Genomic DNA, 20,817 nt, shown 5'->3' with positions numbered 1-20,817 from the left:
AAAAAGAAAGGAACTCTTGGGGATCCTTACTCTTCTCCGCTCAAATAATGTGAGAAAAAATCAGATTTACTCTCCAATCTGAGCAACTATAGAGAGTAAATTGAAAAGACACCCAACTTAATAACTATTTATATGAAGCTGAGCAACTTTTCAGTTATTACATTCAAGTATCTTTGTCTGAGTCCACACTTGGTTATACAATCAGTCAGCTGACCAATGTTTACAAAATGCCTTGCTTCTAATATTTAGTTTTCAAATAGTACATAAGGTGAATTATTTTATCAACAAAAGGATAAAATATAGTTTTATACCATGGATGGGATTGTGAAATACATTGAGAAAAGTAGGTATTAAATTAATAACCTAAAAATTGGACAGATTTCTGTAAATAACTGAGTAATTGGGCATTTTGTATTTAGGAGACACCAATCTTCTAGAAAAACTGGGAACACTTGAGATACACAGGATATTGCATCATGGAACAGAATGCATGATTCTAGCTTATCCCAAATATATCGACAAGTGTGTGTGCCTCCAAGCATCATTCAGGAGAACTCTTGATTTCTTGTCTCAGTAAATCTCTGACAAAAGAAAAGAATGAAGAATGAGACTCAAGTTAATCCCTATCATCCTCTGAAGGCACAAAAGGTTAACTCACGGGAAAAACTTGATTTCTTGTCTCATTTAGTCCCTGACAAAAGAAAAGAATGAAGAATGAGACTCAAATTCAGGCAAATTTGATTGTCTTTAAAGTACTTTGCAGCTAAGACTAACAAAATCCCTAACAGATGCAACCACAATTGAGAGCGACAAATGCTAGAACTAAGGTAGGTTGTGTTAATGTGGCTTTGCATTCATTGCCATGGATAAGTTTACATGTAACACCCCAAATTTTTAACCCCAAATTTAAGAGGATTTTTTTTTTAACAGCGGAAACAAGAAATAATATAGGGTTAAGCATTTCGAGACATTACGGTGGAGAGAAACCCCAACACATTTATTTCATTTTAATATCAATGAAAATTAACATTAGAGTTATAAATTATATGAACAGTTAAAAATTACAATAACCCAAGCAATTCCTGGAACAATAAATCCAAAAACCTCAATCCGATGCCTCATCCCGCAGCCGCTCATAAACCATATTCTTTACATGAAAAATAGTAAATTGATTGGAATTAGACTACCACGTCTAAGTAGGAATTACTGTAAATTTGACAAATATACTAAGTAACAAGTATGCAAGGGATTTGTTTAATTACGGACAATAAAACATAGCATGAGAATATGAACATTACTAAACTACTGCACATTGTTAATTTAAGTTTCTAGCTAGAATATATGAACACTACTAAGACCAAATCAACCATTGCAGAAGTATGAAATTCATTTCATGATAAAGTAATATCATTTGCAGCATTTAAATATATCATGGCCACCGATTCCATTGAATGCTTAAAAGCAAGTGAAGCAGACTATGCAACAACTATAACAAACATATACATAAGCAAGTAAAGCGGATTGTGCAACAACAACAACATGCATATCAGTCATGTAACAATCACAATATGAATTCAATTATCTCATATCTACACCTTTCAGTATTTCATTTCATCACAAGCTCAGAACATGCTGGAAGAATATAAACATGTCTCCCTAGTAATTTCAATCACTGTGATACTTAAAATATTCTAATTGATGTTTATATTTTCTTATCCCGCGGGTACACACGAACCAATGCAACCATCACAGAAGAGAACGTTCAGGGGTATATTATTCAAAGTTATTTTATTAACCCGAACATTCTAACTGTGATTGAAATCCCAAGGGAGCGGCCAGTGACCGAGAGAAACTCCCAAAGGCCAAAACCAAAACAAGATGCATCCCTAATTTCTGCAGAAGAACATGAAACTACCACCTAAGACACATTTGGTAGTCTGGGTCCCCAACTCTGAGGACTGGGACCAACGAGTCGTTTTACGCTCGAATCTAAACACATGTCCCCAGAGTTTTGTATCACCTACCCTCTCCAAGGTAAGCCCGAATCTGAGTGGATTAATCTTTTCATTTAATTATTTTCCCGAAGTATGAGGCATTTCCCCAACTTCTTTCTACTATCATAGTAGTAAAATTTTCAACCTTAGTCATTTTACCAAGGTGCATAGAACAGTCCCAATCCTTTGTCATATTAATTGCATAACCCACCCAAAGTGCTCCAGTGCCTTTAAACCAGTCAAGCACAAAAGTTATTATTTAATTTTCTTACCAATATACTTGAACCAGACCACGTACCTACATTAGGTACTTAACCCGTATCGCCCCTTGGGCAAGGTTTTCCCCAAACAATTAAACTTAAGTTTCTTATCAGTATTATGATCATTATTCTAAATGCTTCGGTACCTTTAAACTGTAAAGTACCAAGACCTGGGTACCTTTAAACCAGTCGGTCGCACAACCTTTATGATTAAGTTTTCATCATTTTTCTTGCTATAACACACAGGCTGATAGCCCAAATACTCGTATCGGGTATTCAACCCATATTGCCCATTAGGCAGGGTTTCCCAAACAACTCAAGACATATACTTATACCAACCCTGAAATGGAAATATATTCAGAGATATTTATTTACATGTTGATCACTAATCAAGGTTAAACATAATGAGCATGAACTATGGCATAATCAGAACCCCTGTATATGCAGGACATAATGTAACTTGTAACTAGAAACATTTGCATGCATGTATAAGTACCATTTGTTACAACATGATTTTGGTACAATATAAAAGCATGTATTATGCAAAAGAAAATCTATAAGAAATCCATACTCATAGCTCTAGTTTTTGTTGGGTATTCCCACTTTTCAGGACTAGAAATTCAGCAATTTACATAATATTGATAAACATCCTACAACTTTAAAGATATAGCATCACATAAAAATCAACATATGAGTTTAATGAATACAATAATAAACCGATACATGAATATATTTTTATGCAATAGTTTATATGGCAGTATACAGTTCAGACGCAGTGTATCATGAATCCTCCATGCTTATTATGAAGTATGCATAGGTATCCTCAATGTACTAATAGTTGTGACTTAACTCAAACAAAACTTAATACTCATCAACTGTTAAACAAAAGAACCACCGCAGGTAAATCTCAAAAACCTAACATAGGGTCAGAACCTCTAAGCATAAATTCAGAGTTTTGAATCTAAGTCAAACAAAGAAAAATTTGGAATGAAAGAAAAGATAAATTTCATCTTACCACAGGATTTCACATCTATTTCCATTTAGTATAGGACCAACATAGAATGTGAAATGACTAAACACACTAATTGGCCCTCTGTTATGAAAGATCAGGTTCAAAAAAGTTCACAAATCATGTTTTCGGAGGATATACAATTCACTGATTTTAACCATTAGATTATCACACCGAAAACCATTAAAACAACGTGTTATGTGAACCTTCCGGTGAGTGATGTTTTTTTTTCTTTTCTTTTCTTTTGAATTTACACAGAAGATACTGGCTACTTGTAACATGAAAATTCTGTTATACATATATATATATATGTTTTCCTTGAATGTAATATAGAAGACACTGACTGCAACAACTGTTTTTTTTCTTTGTCAGGGGATTTAACACCGAAAACAGGAAGTATTTGTAAAAGAACACAAGCATGCATTGTTGTTATCGATACTTCACAAAAACTTTTAACAATGTATGCACACAGACCCTGTTTTAGGAGCATACACAACAGTCGGTTTTATTGCCATAAATCTCAATACTGAAAATCAACAAATACAAAAATGTAACCATCTGTTCTTGTTGTCAGTTAACACAAAACAACAAAAAAATTTTCACAATAACGATAGGGGTTCATCGATGTTAACCTAAGGGAATTTTTTTTTTCACTGAGTGCACGAATGTAACAATTACACAGGAGTCATACATAATACAACCCGTCCGCTATATTTATATATTTTATAGCAGCCTCAACATTTTAAAACACTATAACATCTATGCAAGCTCAATCCATGTTGCTGGGCTATTACAATATAGAAATGCAATTCAAATGATCATTAAAAGAAATAAAAACAGCCGGTAGACGACCGATAATCATGCAAAACATGGAAAACTTGCCTCCTAATCGAAAATCCTCAAAATAAACGTTGATAGCTTTAACAGTAACACATGTCATGCTTGAAAACAGGATACTCCTATGAAGATCATAAGAAAACCTACTTTCAGAAATCCGAAATCCACAAATCGAAGATCTGGGATTTTCGGCAAACCTAACCCCATTTTTTTTTTGATTTGGGGCTCACGGCAAGCCCACTACATACCTGGAATTTAGGGCATCCACTAAAATCACAGTGAAACCCACATTGCATGTTTGAAACGTAGTACCCATGCAAAAACACAGTAAAACCCTACCCTAAATCCCAAATTTTTGATTTGGGGATTCACGGCAACCCAAAACCCCAATTTTTCGAGTTAGGAGTTACGACAAATCCAAAACATGCTTGAAAACTCAGTAGATATGTGAAATCACAGTAAAACCTACCTTGTTTGCTGATTTCCCCTTTCGATCTGCCGTGAATCTGGGTGCAGCCGAACTCCTGCTCACCGACGAATGTGAGAATGGAATGTAACGAGAGGAGGGTTATCGTTGGGTGGTGCTGCCGGAAAAAGGAGAAGCGAAGGTGGCGGCGATGTTACCCGAGCTCGAATAGGGGAGAATGTTGCAGGGAGGTCGCTGGCGGTGACAGCGATGACGAGAGAGGAAGAGTGCGGGAGGTAGAGAGGAGCGAGAGAGAGAAAAGAGATAGCGAGAGAGGGATGGAAGAGGGGTTCGGCTAAATGGGAGAGGAAGGAGGCGAGATATGGAAGGGTGCCACAAAAATCGGAAGGGGATCCACTATCCTCCCCTTCACACAGCGGTTGCGCATTGCCCCCTCCCCTCCTCTTTTGATTTGGCCTGTGTTAGGGTTCTGAACCCTAACACTCATTTTATCGGGCCTGCATAGTGCCCCCATACTTAACTTCATTTTTTTTTTCTTTTTACTTAACGCACGGTGTGATGCGGGGCATGGATCAACTGGATCCATGACCCGCGATCTCGCCACGGTTTGGATCTACGGCCCATCGATGGTTTGGGTCCGATATTTGGACCCATACGGATCCAACTACAGATCCATATATATATATATATATATATATATATATATATATATATATATATATATATATATATATATATATATATATATATATATATTACACCCCAATTGGGTACGGTTTCGGTTTGGCCACCACTGAGACCCGCAACCCAAATCTTTAATGAAACCACTCAGTTGGGCAATTTGGATCTGTCTAAGGATTCAAAATATTACAAGCTTTAAAAATATTATTTTCTTAATACATTTGGTTTATTCTTCGATTTGATCTTGTGGGTCTTTCATAGGTTAATATGGATCCATTTACGTTATCCAAAATTAACATAAATTAATATGGATCCAAGATCCATTGTGCTTCGCCAATCCTTTTAATAAAATTCGGATCCAGAAATCCAAAGTTTTGATCCTACTCTGATTTAGAACTATGGATCCAAATGAATTATTATGGATTCAGCTAAATGTACATTGATCTTTATGGTTTCAATACAAGGATCCAGATTAATATTAAAATTTTGATATCGAAGATCCAAATGCAATATTGTGGATCCGAACATCGCCTTAAGCTATACCAATTCCCACTAAAGTGTTGTAGAAATTTTCCCATTAAAATCCGATTTACTTCAAGGATCCAAATAGGTTATCCAAGATCCAATTACGAATAAATAATTAAAACAATAAAATATTCGTGTATCACCTTAATGACTTAAAATCTAAATTTATTTATCTGATAAAAATCGTGGGTATTACATTACATCTCTAGTTCATAGTGAAGTCTGACAAGCTGCATTCCCATCTGACTTGTGAGAGATTCCACACAGGTGATTTGGAAGCTAAAACGACCTGATTCAAGCGAGTGATAACATACTTCTAGCTCTGATTAGCATGTAGATTTGCTAAGTTCATCTGATAGATGAAAACATAAATGGAATCCATATAACACATTGGATATTTCATGGTCCTGAGTTCATTCTAAATATTTGTAAGATAGCAAATGGGTCATGCTATGCTCAAAACTTTGGTCGGCATGCATGAAGATTGCACTGATAAGAGTTCCTGTCATTTAATCATAGCATACCAAACATAAAACAGGAGAAAGAAATTGAAAATATTATGACAGTGAAGATTGGACAAATGTACCAGTGGTTAAAAAATAATGCAGATTTCAGGAACAGAGTAATATAATGGTTGACTATAACATACAACAGAAGGAAAACAAAGAAGGCAAAAAGGATCAAATGACAACATATCCTTGTAATAGTAGAAATTACATAGCTGCAATATATAACACTAATCGAAAGCAAACAATCCATAAGGTTTTCACTTTTCAGATGCAAAATCACCATGGCTTCTGCTATCTAGAGAGTTCAGATATGATATGACAAAGTCTGATGCCTTCAATCCGGAACAGATAGCCTTACCAACAGAAAGCCCGCCCCTGTGATTACCTGAAAGGATAATGCAGAAAAGTTAAAGTTCAAGAGAGTAGGCCAGCATTAAGTACCATAACTGAAGCATGCACTCCCCTCGTTCACTTGTATAACCATCCTTTCTGGTGAGCTGGCAAAACATTTTAGTTTTGTTTTTTTTGACTTTTTCTTTTTTGAGCAGAGAAATTTTAGGCCCAGAGATGTGCACCCAGGTGAAAGACTCTTTTAGTTCTCCAGGCAGAGAGCAATATAGATTCTCAAAGGTCAAAAGCTTTTCCACTTATTGAATTAGAAAACTGAATCTGCTTTCCTGAAACAACCAGCAGGTCAAAAGATTTTCCACATTGAATTGACAAACTGATTGAGTCAGTATTTACATCTCATCTGCGGGTCTTCCCTTTTTTCTTTTGGTGAAAGCTAAACATGTTACATCCATAGTGACAAACGTTAAAAACGGCAAAATATCAGCAGCCAAAAACACCCGAGAAATTGATTTTTTTTTAAATCTTGCATTTTTTCGGCAACAACTTGGCAATAAAAAAAAATTACAAGGAAATATAAATAAAAAACACAGTTTTCCACGATAATTAGCCGATAAAAACACAAATATCATGTTTAAAATGCGATATTTATGTTTTTTGACGAAAACCTTACGAGAAATTGAAAATACAGCGAGAAATTACCGTTTTTAACTTTTGGGTAATTTCTCACGATATTTTCATAAATCCAACAAGATTTGTCACTATGATTATATCTAAGTTGGAACCAATCATCATCTGAAGGATCCACTCCATCCATGAGAACCATTTTTCATTTTTTTTGAGTGTTCAAAGTGATACTTTCACCATTAGTCCTCCAAATGCAATTTTGGTAACCGTGGAAGGTGTTACTGTGATTTTGGTACTTTCTGAAAAGTGTTGAATTGCTTACAGTCTCTATAGCCATAACAATTACTAGTAGCCAAATATTGCTAAAAAACAATAACATATAGGTTTTTGATTAATATTTCAAGTGGGGAATGATGTGGAATGTTGCTTTTGTTTCTGATGAATTTACACAATAAGCATGAAGCAAACATGCAAGGAAATAACACTGAGGGAGACTGTGTAGACTCATTATGGATCTCTGAAAGCTAGTGAAAAAATGCTTCCACTATAAATGTCATGCCAGTTTCCTGATTGAACATCTCCATTTACACAGAACTATATAAATAAGTGAAAAAGTAATCAACTCAAACCAGAAGATCAGTTATAAAGAAATTTGCTCTAATGCTTCAAAGTCATTTATCAATCATGGGCTTCATTGCTTTATTTGGCCAATGTTGCATATAAGGATCTTCTTTCATCTGTTATTTGATGATTGATTATGAAGCAATAAAACATATGTCAAGTATTCCTTCTAAATTCACATGATCAATGAACTCAGCATCTGATACACACCTCCAAGTTGACCAATAATTGTCATGGATTTTGTAGATAATCAGGGATGCAAATGCATCAGTGGATCTAACATAATGAAGTACAACCTAATCATATCCAATGAGAGCCCAACTCATACTTAGATGAGAGACTCCCAACAACGTATGAATACAATTAGGCTTCACTCATCAAACCTCAATTAGGTGTCCACATTTATTGAGGCTCTTTTCATCTTCTCCAAACAGAAATCATACTGGTTCATTGTGTATCTAGATTACCTGCATAGAAAAATCCTGGAAGACTTTCTTCCATCTTCTTTATAGCTTCAATAACTCGACCGTAATCATGACCATACAAGGGAAAAGCATCCTTCCAGCAGACATGCCTGCACACACGTGCGCATAATTCAGTAACCAAATAATAAAGGAAGCTGTCCCTTTATATAACTAAGGAATCACTGTGAGTATACAAATTTCTTACTTTATTGAAGTAGGCTGACCCTCTATGCCCAATAATTTTTTAAGATCAGAAGAAACTACACGTTGTAAGTCGTCCCTGTACATAAAATAGAACATATAAATGAAGCCATCAGCTCCTTAAATGTGATACAAACTGTAAATTAGAATGTGATATGAAAAAGAAAGAGGCAGTTGGTGTTTCCCACACAGTGAAGCTCCTGCAAGGTCTCTATTTCGAGTCCCACCAATAAAAGTAGTATAGAGATATTGATTGCTAGGGGCCCTATCAGGAAACATCATGGAAGAAAAGAGTGTACCTAGAATGAGAAGAGAATAGGCATTAGAATCTTTGAAATATAAACAAAAGAAAATTCATAAATTATACATTTCATGAATACCATTCAATTGTCAACAAAGAAAAACACAAAGATGAATTAAGGGGAAGTGGAAAATTCATTTTCACAGCTGAGGCCTACCAAGTGTTTTTAAACCATTCTCCTGCTCCTTGGAAGGAATAAGGACCCCAAATCCTTCGAGAGGCCATTTCACTTTCTCCTTCTTAAAGGTGGTAATGATCACTGATAGTGGAACATAATCTACCTGGAACATAAAGAACACTAGTGTCTATACAGGCTGTTTATCTGGTTAAACAGGAAAAAGATACAACTAAACATGTCACTCTCACAACCATCACCACCACCACCACCATCATTATCATCAGACATTTGACCGTGCACACAAGAAATAAAGGTCATAATAAAGAAATAAGTCAGTGGGAGGCACATGCATTAAGAAATTTCTGTAATTTTGGGCCCAATTGTATGTATTTGGGTATTATTAATGTTAAAACATCTACAATTTTTTCACATTCAACTAAGATTATCTAACCACGAATTTCATTCTTAGACATTGGTTTAAAGTGGCTGAAAAAGGGCTGCCCGCTGGCTATCACTACCAAAACCATCGACACTAAGGCTGTCAATGGATTTGATCTAAAGTCAGGCACCCAACTTACCCAGATCTGAAACCTCAAGTTTGGCGAAAAAAGAGAGGATTGACGAATAACGTTGAGGTATGAGATTGTACAGTCAAAACCTGACTGGGTTCATTAAGGCAATGGGTGTTGGATACTTGAAGCACCGGATTTTAAGATTTGGGTGGGATATTCAATATAACATCCAACCTTATTTCCCCCAGCTATAAGCCTTAATTTTACTCCAAATGTAAGAACTCAAAAAAAAAAAAAATGTTTGGATCCGGGCTGGATCCGGACCCGGATCCGACCCGGGTAAATCAGTCGGCTGCGTGCTTTTAAAAGCACGCAGTGACTGAGGGAGGAGGTTCTTGAAACCTCCTTCCCCCTCTCGTCTCTCGGTCTCTCTCCCCCGACTGACTCTCTCGTCTCTGCACCCTCTGGAGACTGTAATAAAATGGTGGTCTTCAACAAATGCACAAATAACTCACAAACAAGTGTCTATTGGAGACACTACAAGAATGACCCTTGAAAGGGTATAAAGGGAAGAACACTTGAAAAATAAATAATACTTTATTCATGAACAAAATGCTTAAGAAGCATGGTAATTTACATTGAAGGGGTTCACCCCTATATATACAAAAAAATGGGAGAGAGAGGAGAGCTCATTTTGAGCTCTCCAAAAAGAGACGTTGGATTCCAACGTCTCTTAATATAGCTGTTGGACTACAGTCCAACAACATTTATTATTATAGTTGTTGGACTATAGTCCAACAACATTTATTATAGCTGTTGGACTAAAGTCCAACACCTACTTGCACAGTCAAGTTCCAACAGGAACTTGACTGGATCAAAATATCTAGTTTCTATTGAACTAGATGCTAAAAAAAGAAAATAAGAAAATAGAAAAAGAAAATAATAAAAGAAAATATAATAATATTAAATAATATATATATATATATATATATATTGCAGTTTACATTTTAACACTCCCCTTCAAACTTACGGTACAATGAGCGAAAGTTTGTCTAAGAGGAAGTGAAATCTGAGAGCAACGAGAGGCTTGGTGAAGAAGTCTGCTAATTGATATTCTGATGTAACATATGGCAGATCAATGGTTCCATGTAAGTATTCCTCTCTGACATGGTGACAGTCCATCTCAATGTGTTTAGTGCGCTCATGGAATGTCCGGTTGCTTGCAATGTAGATCGCACTTTTGTTGTCACAGCACATCTTTGAAGCTTGCGTTGCTTTAGCTCCCATATCCGCTAGCAATCGTCTGAGCCAAACAACCTCCATAGTGGTGGTTGCCATGGCTCTGTATTCAGCTTCGGTGGAGGAAAGAGAGACTTTCTGCTGCTTCTTGCACCTCTACGAAATTAAGGTTTCACCTAGGAACACACAAAAACCAGTAGTTGAGTGTCTATTATTGGGATCACCTCCCCAGTCAGCATCAGTATATGCAATTAAATTTAATGAAGATGAAGCAGACAAGAAGAGTCCTCGTGAAAGAGAGGATTTTAAGTATCTAATAATACGCAAAATCGCTCCCATGTGCACGGAGGTGGGAGCATGCTGAAACTGACTGACTGTATGAACCACATGAGTTATATCTGGCTAGTAATGGAAAGATAAGAAAGAGCTCCAACAAGTTGTCTATAAGGAGTAGGATCATCAAGAAGTTCTTCATCATCAATTTTCATTTTAACATTGACAACTTCTGGAGTGTCTACTTTCTTATCATCTGTAATTTCAGACCTGAAAATGATATCAAGAGCAAATTTAAATTGAGATATCAAATACCCCCGAGGGGAATAAGCAACTTCAATGCCTAAAAAATATCTTAATAAACCTAAGTCAGTCATTTCAAAGTGAGTTTTAAGAAGAGATTTGATATTTGCAACTCCATGTTTGTCGCCTCCGGTGATGATCATATCGTCCACATAGAGAAGAAGAATAATGATGCTTGCATTAGATTTCTTAACAAACAAAGCAGTGTCAGTTAAACAAGGTTGAAAACCAATATCAAGCATAACATGACTAAATCGCTCATACCAGGCTTTTGGAGCCTGTTTAAGACCATAAAGAGCTTTTTCTAGACGAAGAGCTTTACCCTTAGGGATACTAATACCAAGTGGGGCTTCTATGTATACTTCTTCAACGAGATTCCCATTCAGGAAAGCATTTTTGACATCTAATTGAAAGATAGACCATGTTCTAATGGAGGCTAAGGCTATTAAAGTTCTAACAGTGGTCATACGGGCCACAGGAGCAAATGTTTCTTCATAATCGATGCCATACTCTTGGGCATATCCTTTTGCTACTAAACGGGCCTTATATCTTTCCAGGGTCCCATCACTTTTGGTTTTGACTTTGTATACCCACCTACAACCTATAGGTTTCTTACCCGGAGGAATATCTTGTATCGTCCAAGTATTGGCCTTTTCTAGTGCATCCAATTCTATTTTCATGGCTTCTATCCATTCTATATGATTTTTTGCTTGAGAATAGGATGATGGTTCAACATATGATTGTATTAATGTAATGGCGGCCCTATACGTGGGTGAAAAAGATTCATAAGACACAATTTTTTCTGGAGGTTTAGAGATTCTAGACGTTCTTCTAGGTGAGACTTCAAAGTATTTTTGTAATGCACATGGAAGATTTTGCTCTCTACGTCTTGAATATTGTAGACTAACATCCCTATGGATTTGCTCTTCATTATCATCATTTTCAACAACAATAGGACTTTGATCATTGTCAAGGTCACATCCAACATCACATTCATTGGATTTTGAAGTTGGATCAATTAAAAACGAGTATTCATTGACATCCTTGGATTTTTCAAATTCAAAGAAGCTTTCTTTTTCCAAAAAAGATACATTTCTTGACACATATAATTTGTCATTTTGAAAATCGAAACACCTGTAGCCTTTTTGATTATCAGCATATCCTAAAAAGGCACATGGGATTACACGAGGAGAGAGTTTATCATTTCTGTTGGTGAAAACAAAACATTTGCATCCAAAGACTCTTAATCTAGAATAATCTGGAGTTAAATTAACAAGTTTTTCTATTGGAGTTGTATTCTTTAATGAGGAAGATGGCATCCTATTAATGAGGTAGGTGGCCGTTAGGACCGCTTCAGCCCAAAAACTTTTTGGAACTTGATTTGCAATTAGCAATGTCCTAGTAGTTTCCATAATGTGCCGATGTTTGTGTTCGGCTAGGCCATTCTGTTGTGGAGTGTGTGGACATGATCTTTGATGTGTAATACCATGTAAATTGAGATAGTCTTTGAATTCGTTGGACATAAATTCTCCCCCTGAATCAGTGCGAAAAACAGAAATATCATTTTGAAACTTATTTTTAACCATTTTATGAAATATTTGGAAGTTAGCAAAGACATCAGATTTATGTTTAAGAAAATAAATCCAAGTATGTCTAGAAAAGTCATCAACAAAGATGACATAATATGTATAACCACCTTTGGAAATAACCGGTGCGGGGCCCCAAACATCCGAATGTATTAACTCAAGTGGTCGTGAGGAAACAAAAGTTCTACTAAGAAATGGTAACCTTTTCATTTTGCCAAGAATGCAGTCTTTACAAGAAAAATTTTCAGAATTACAAAATTTTTCCAAACTTGGAAAATATTGAATTTTAGACATATGAGGATGGCCAAGCCTTTTGTGCCATAAATCCAATTCTAATTTCTGAATATTATAACAAAATGCATTCTTGGGTAATTCCAAAAAGTCCATGTAATAAAGTCCTCCTTCTCTATGGCCTTCCCCAATCAGCTTCCCTGACTGGCGATCCTGTACCCAACAACCATGAGAAGAGAAGGAGATATTACATCCATAATCAGATATTTGCGAGACAGATAAGAGATTCAAATTAAGTTTAGGGATATATCTAACTTCTGGGATAAAAAATCTTTTGGATTTTTGAAGATTTTCAAAACATCCTATTCCTTTTACTTCGAGAGATGTGCCATCGGCTGTAAAAACCTTTGACACACTTGAGTTATTTTTAAGACATTCGGATAGACTATTAACATTTGGGGTCATATGAAAAGAAGCACCAGAATCTAAAAGCCAAGGAAAGTTACCTGGACCGGAGAAAGATGCAACTGCCGCTCCAGCTGAGGCTTCGGTTGAGGAGGATACCCCTTTGAGAAGAGGTTGAAGGATTTCCATCAGTTGAGCCATAGACACAGGTGCATCTTGATCTTTTGACTCAGATTCAACAGATGCAACTCTTTTTTCTTCTCTTCTTTTTAACTTTGGACATTGAGGCCTATAGTGCCCCGGTTCATGACAATGATGACAAATAACTTTTCTTTTATCAAAGTCGTCGTTTTGCCTTCCAAAATGAGGCGGCTTGTAAGTACGAGTATGATTCCCCGGTCTAGATACAGCTAAAACGGAGTCATCATCAACTTTTGGAGTACTTTTTCTAAGTCTATTTTCCTCTATAGTGAGCTCTTCTATAGTATCAACAATAGAAGGAATTTTTCCACGATGTAAAAGGGCCGATTTGGTGGATTCAAACTCCGGCCTTAGACCATTCACAAATTGATAGAAATGTTCCATATCGAGTTGCTTTTGGCGAAGCTCGATGTCTTCGGCACAATGCCATTTGGGCTCAAGAAGAGCCAACTCTTCCCAAAGTTCGGACAACTCATTATAATATTCTCGAATAGTTTTTTTCTTTTTGAGTCATTGTCCGAACTTTATCTTGTAAATTGCATACATATGCAATATCTTTAAGGGAATACATGTTTTTGAGGTATTCCCAAGCCTTATCGGCATGCTCAAACTTAGCTAGACTAGAGCATTTTTTAATGTCTATGCTATTGATGAGCCATGACATAATTTTTGCATGCCCTATCCTCCATTCTTTCCATTTCTTTTCATAAGTGGCTAATGCCTTACTCTTCTCTTCTTCCGTTAGAGAAACCTCTTTATCACCCTCTTTCTTGGTAAGAGATAGTTTAGGTTCCAAATCGGAACCATCCACTATACCCCATAAACCTTTTCCCCAAATGTGGTTCTTCATAATCGAAGCCCACATTACATAGTTAGTATCATTTAGCTTCATAGGAATGATGGTGATCTTATCATTGTCATCCATCTTTTACAAGGGTAAGAGAGGAATAAACAGGAGGAGAGAGAGAGAAAAATAAAAAGAAAAGAAAAAGAGTAGACAAAGGAATAAGAGAGGATACAAAACCAATTTTTTTTGTAGCACAAGTTCGCCTTTCTTCAAACAAATCTTCTTGAGCCAAGAACAAGGTGATGAAACACCTTTTGTAAATGTGGCACGGAAATCGAGGCGGAAGCACTTCAAGATCTAAGGATTTCGTAGCTCTGATACCATATAATAAAATGGTGGTCTTCAACAAATGCACAAATAACTCACAAACAAGTGTCTATTGGAGACACTACAAGCATGACCCTTGAAAGGGTATAAAGGGAAGAACACTTGAAAAATAAATAATACTTTATTCATGAACAAAATGCTTAAGAAGCATGGTAATTTACATTGAAGGGGTTCACCCCTATATATACAAAAAAATGGGAGAGAGAGGTTGAGCTCTCCAAAAAGAGACGATGGATTCCAACGTCTCTTAATATAGTTGTTGGACTACAGTCCAACAACATTTATTATTATAGCTGTTGGACTATAGTCCAACAACATTTATTATAGCTGTTGGACTAAAGTCCAACAGCTACTTGCACAGTCAAGTTCCAACAGGAACTTGACTGGATCAAAATATCTAGTTTCTATTGAACTAGATGCTAAAAAAAGAAAATAAGAAAATAGAAAAAGAAAATAATAAAAGAAAATATAATAATATTAAATAATATATATATATATGTATATATATATATATATTGCAGTTTACATTTTAACAGAGACCCCTGTCAACCCGACGTCGACGCTGCCGCCACCTGCAACCTCCCTCTGACGCCGACGATGCCGCCGCCGGCGACCACCAGGTACGCACCTCCCCCTCTTTCGTTCGCCTCTCTCTCTCTCTCTCCTCTCTACCTCTCCCGTCTCTTCTCCCCCTCACCTCTCTGTCAGGGGAGGGGTCAAACCCGTGCCCCTTTTATATATATATATATATATATATATATATATATATATATATATATATATATATATATATATATATATATATATATATATATATATATATATATATATATATATATATATATATATATTGCAGTTTACATTTTAACAGAGACCCCTGTCAACCCGACGTCGACGCTGCCAACACCTGCAACCTCCCTCCGACGCCGACGATGCCGCCGCCGGCGACCACCAGGTACGCACCTCCCCCTCTTTCGTTCGCCTCTCTCTCTCTCCTCTCTACCTCTCCCGTCTCTTCTCCCCCTCACCTCTCTGTCAGGGGAGGGGTCAAACCCGTGCCCCTTTTAGCAGGGGAGGGGCACGACCCCTCCCTGCTCTCTGCTACGGCAGGGGAGGGGCCGAGCCCCTCCTCCCTGCTTCAGGTTCCTCTAAGAAACCAGCCCCTGTCTCGTTTCCCTGTTTATCACGCCGACCGGGGGCCTTTGGCCCCTGCCTCCGCTTCCAAGAGCCGTAGGGGGGCTGTTGGCCCCTGCGCCTCTTTCCTTTTCTTCATTTCCATGGCAGGGGCCATAGGGCCCTGCCCCTTTTTGATGTTCCGGCAGGGGCCATCGGCCCTTGCCCTATTTATTTTAGCAGGGGCTGAAGGCCCCTGCCCCTTTTTCTGTTCTAGCAGGGGCCATCGGCCCCTGCCCCTTTTTTTTCCGATTCCCCTAATTAGGTGCGCAGGGGAGGGTTCGACCCTCCCTGCTTCTGTCTATCGTAGGGAGAGGCTCGAACCCTCCCTGCCTTCGATCTTCGCAGGGGAGGGCTCGACCCTCCCTGCCTTCGTACCATGCAGGAGGGGTCGAGCCCCTCCCTGCCTTCGTACCATGCAGGAGGGGTCGATCCCCTCCCTGCTTACTGTTACGGTAGGGGAGGGGGCCGACCCTCTCCCTGCTACCTGTTGTGGCAGGGGAGGGGGCGAGCGCCTCCCTGCTCCCTCTTCTCGGGCGTCAGGCAAGGGCTTTGCCCCCTGCTTGTTTACGTGCTCGACCGGCAGGGGCCAAGCCCCTGCCTCTTGGTGTATTCGGCAGGCAGGGGCGAAGCCTCCTGCCTCCTCCTTTGTGCTAATGGGTGGGGGCTTGGCCCCATGTCTCTTTGCTCTTCTGGCAAGCAGGGCGACACCTCAGCCTCCCTCGTTGCCTTCATAAGGCAGGGGCACAACCCTGTCTCCCCGTTGTTTGCTGACAACATGGGCTCGTGGCCTTGCCCCTGCTCTTTGCGCTTATAGCAGGTGCGCATGTGCACAATGCCCCTACCTCTGCTTCCCTTACGTCAGGACGATGACAGTGCCCCTGACTTCCTATTTTGGTATTAGCTTGCTAAGATCGTTACTTTTGTAGCTCGTACGACGGATCCTGCTCGCGCTCCGCGACCCAAGCTGCCAATCACGTACATCTGCAGACGACAGCAAGCTTGCAACTCTCAAAGATAGGGCAAGATTGCACAGAAGACTTGGACAATTGAATTAAGTTCAATTAACTAAAAATAGACCATTAAATAAATAAATATATATATATATATATAAAAATATATATATTTATACGAATACGCATTTAACTCCAAGACGCGGTTTCGCGATCCTTGTCCTTTACTTGCCGTTGTGCATCACGCAAAGGTTTTGCGTTGCACCCCTGCTTACAGTCTTTACTTGCCGTTGCGCATCACACAAAGGTTTTGCGTTGCACCCGAGCTTACAGTCTTTACTTGCCGTTGCGGGTTGTGCTGAGGGTTTGCGTTGCACTTTTGCTTACCGCCTTTACTTTGCCGTCGCGCTTTGCGCCTAGGCTCTTGCTTTTGCATATATGTTGGTATGGCCTTGCTATTGCAGATGATGTGCTGGTTCTTGCTCTTTGCGTATGCCTTAAGGGCATCCTCGTGGAGGATGCAAGGGGCATTTACCACTCTCCCTCTTGCAACAAGAGTTCAGTCGGAAGCGAGCGACACATCCTCGTCTAAGGAGAGGGATACCTCGCAAGGATCCTGGCTATTCGTGTGCGCAGTCCTGCAGAGTCGACTTGAGATTTTAGGGAGCTGCGCAAAAGCATCTAAGACTGCTCCAAATCGAAGCATTTGAAAGGATGTGATTGGCTGGTTCTGCTCGCCTTTTTGGCATATCTCGGGTGATCCCGAATTGGGGGTTCGAGTGAACTTCTTAGCGGGTGTTCTGTTGAGAAACCCGTATCCTGTCTATCGAGGCCGGTATTGAGTCATGCGAGATATGTAGATACCCCGATAGCGGATGTAATTCGAGATAATCACATGCATAATGTTGGCACAAGGTACTGCTGTTTCAAAAGATAAAGTAAAGTTGATAAACTTTACATCTTTGTGAAACACTCTTGTTGATGCTTCTATTGAGGAGCTATACCCCCTTCATCCTAGAGTATTTCTAGTCGTGCACGACACGTCTATTACTGCGATGATCGGATGAGACGGTCGTGCGACCTCGAACAACGCTAAATGCAAAATGCTATAATCACATAAATGGCCTCACATTCGCCTTCACAGGCAAGATGCTATAGTGGTTTAAAGATCACAACATAGGATGGGTCGTTAGTTAAGCAACCCCTAACGTACCTATTCGCTTCTATGTGTCTGTCAAGGGAGAGGACAGAGCAGTACAAACTCCAATGGACAGGTTGTTAACAACCACCCTAAAGGCAATGATCCGGCCTTCCCAGTCATTGGAGTTAGAGGAAAGGGGCTACATTAGTTAGCTCAACACTTCTGCAGAAGTTGGATGCATCCGTGGCATAGCCTCCTTTGGGGAATCCTCTCTCGGCTAAAACCGTCCCTTTGGAGCGAACTCAACTAGATATTCGAGTTATTGAAAATACATAGAATAATAGATGCCCGAACTAGTCTCAGTTGGTTCTACGTTTTGCCTGCGCGTACTCGTAGGTTCGTAATTATCGAAACATAAGGTCTGTTCACACTGGTCGTTGGGTCGTGAGATTCCCTTGCACTACTGACTCACTTACACTACTGAATCGCTTGCTTGCTCGGTAGTTCAGTATGCCACTCGTTGAGTTGTGCACGCCTGTCAAGGCGTTACTCTAGTTGTTAAACTGCTTACGCAGTTCTTTGCGGAGTAATAAGGATCTTCTTATGCTAATTAAATGCTTATAATAATAGCATTATGCTAGTTGCTACATATTAGCATGTGACTTGCTTTATTCCTTGGTCGAACTATTTTGGTGCTTATTGTAGCGTAGCACCTGTTGGCTTGCATCTCTTATGATTGATGTGATTGCATACAACTCGTACTCTACAAACTGGTGGCAACTAGGATTGATGTGGCCGCTTGTCTTATAAGCCGCTTACATATTGTGATAAAACTATTGTCGTATGATTGCTTATGAATGACTTGTGATGCAATGGTTTATGCCTTACGATTAATTTAATTACTTGTTGATGGACTGAACCATTTGATGATAATTATATGTTTTACGAGCATTGTTATGAGTGCTCGTCTTATTCAGTTGTTTTGTTTGGCTGACGAGTAGAGTTAGTTACTCTTCGCCCATAGAATCAACTGGATTGCCATATCTGCGTGTTCTCATGTGCCGTTTATGCACACTTTGAGGTCCTATTTGAGGATTGTAACGTTCCTCATGGCAATCACACGATGCGTAGGATTATATGCTTCTATGTGAAGTGATACGATGTATAACGTTGATATACATGCTTGTGCCCATATTGTGGATACTGACCTCGAGGCGGTCAATGGTTCGGAGCAGTCAATTATTGATGCATGTATCACTGAGTGGGGTGTCTGTCGAGCACCTGATCTCCAAAGAATTATCTGCGAGGGCATGTATGATCAAAACCAGGTACCCGACTAGAGTGGTAGATTCTCTGTGAGGATGTACACTGTCCACGAACGGGTAGCCGCAAAGGCGGTGAACTCCTGTGAGGAAGTGTATGGTCCAAGACCAGGTATACCATCTAGGGCGGAATTCCTTGTGAGGTTATACATTTCCCAGACCAGGTGATCCGGCATTGATCTTATCGTTTGTATTAGTGGCTATCGACCCTGAGAGCGGTCATTCGTGTTGATGCGTGTATCACAATGATTTTTATTGGATATGGCATTTGTTGGGGACCGGCTTCCCAAAGGTTTCGCTGTGGGGGTATGTATGATCAAGATCAGGTGACCCGGCTAGAGTGGGAGATTCTCTATGAGGACGTACACTATCCACGAACGGGTAGCCGCAAAGACGGTGAACTCTTGTGAGGAAGTGTATGGTCCAAGACCAAGTATACCCTCTAGGGCGGTAATTCCTTGTCAGGTCGTATATCTCCCGGACCGAGCGATCCGATGTGGATCTTGTGTTTTTGCTTACCACAAAAAGTTATGGTGAGCTGTGATGATCTTCTCAGATTGTTTGTGATAACCAACTATGAATTCAGAGTTTCGACTTTCTGTTTTAGCATGATTACATGCAGGACTCAGATGTGAGAGTCAGATCGTTAGCGATTTGACTTAGTGTTTATGTTTTGGACCTTCTACGGAAGGGTGAGCTTTTCTGAGAAAGTATGATGCCTTAGTGAGTCATAACAGGTGGCAGTTGGCTGCGTAAGGTTTTGAGAGATGAGAATAGATTAAGGTTTTTCAGGACAACGCGTTTGTTAGAAGTAGTGAGCGACAAACGATGTCCTGATGGTAATTAGATGTTGTGACCTCGTTCTAGGAACGAGAACAAGCTAGTCGCGTGGTGGTTCACAGCCTACGATCAATTGAATCGTATGTTGTGTTTGTCAGTTGCACTGCTTACTTGCTTTGAAATGCTTACTTGCTTTGAACTGCTTACTGTTTGCACTACTTACGCATTTGCACTGCTTACGTGCTTGCACTGCTGACTCGCTTGCACGCCTTACTCGCTTGCACTACTTATTCGCTTGTACTACTTACGCGTTTGCACTATTCACCTGCTTGCATTGCTTACCTGTTTAACTGCATATCTGCTTTAAACTGCATAGCCTACTGAAATAAATGTACTTAATTCACTTTCCTGTTAGTCTCTCTTGTGCACCTACTAGTTTTTCGCGAAACTAACCCATTCTATGGGTACAGGTGATGATCAGGTACACTACGGGCGATGGCGCGATTGCAAGATGACTTCAAGACTTCTTCTTCCTGCTCTTAGCTCGCGTCCTGGACGCTTGAGTTTGTATCGGATTTTCCTTAGGATATCCGAATCTTGTG

The 20,817-nt window shown here is 39.2% G+C and overlaps 1 protein-coding gene and 1 long non-coding RNA gene across 4 annotated transcripts in view; both read right to left on the bottom strand.

Annotated features, from left to right (window-relative positions):
- Nucleotides 1-276: 276 nt before the first annotated feature.
- LOC149842947 (uncharacterized) lies at nucleotides 277-692 on the bottom strand. Its single transcript, XR_016430837.1, has 2 exons — nucleotides 659-692; nucleotides 277-581 (listed from the first exon to the last, which is right to left on the bottom strand). It is a non-coding gene; the product is annotated as an uncharacterized LOC149842947 (long non-coding RNA).
- Nucleotides 693-6,279: 5,587 nt separating this feature from the next.
- Nucleotides 6,280-20,817, bottom strand: part of HEMG2 (Flavin containing amine oxidoreductase family) — a 183,774-nt gene continuing 169,236 nt past the window's right edge. For 2 of the 3 annotated variants that reach the window (XM_089999520.1, XM_089999518.1), the window contains exons 14-18: nucleotides 8,962-9,085; nucleotides 8,694-8,802; nucleotides 8,508-8,582; nucleotides 8,306-8,412; nucleotides 6,280-6,627 (exon numbers count right to left, since the gene is read on the bottom strand). In XM_089999520.1, the coding sequence (XP_089855646.1) occupies nucleotides 6,500-6,627; nucleotides 8,306-8,412; nucleotides 8,508-8,582; nucleotides 8,694-8,802; nucleotides 8,962-9,085 (543 nt within the window). In that variant the 3' untranslated portion in view covers nucleotides 6,280-6,499. Of the gene's footprint in view, nucleotides 6,628-6,783; nucleotides 6,920-8,305; nucleotides 8,413-8,507; nucleotides 8,583-8,693; nucleotides 8,803-8,961; nucleotides 9,086-20,817 lie in introns of those variants that run through there. The other variant, XM_089999521.1, reaches the window with a different exon arrangement.

The sequence above is a fragment of the Nuphar pumila genome, chromosome 3, assembly GCF_984573655.1.
Source record: "Nuphar pumila chromosome 3, dmNupPumi1.hap1.1, whole genome shotgun sequence".
NCBI lineage: Eukaryota > Viridiplantae > Streptophyta > Magnoliopsida > Nymphaeales > Nymphaeaceae > Nuphar > Nuphar pumila.
Note: the sequence above shows the minus strand (reverse complement) of the source record. Positions and strands in the feature narration are given on the sequence as shown.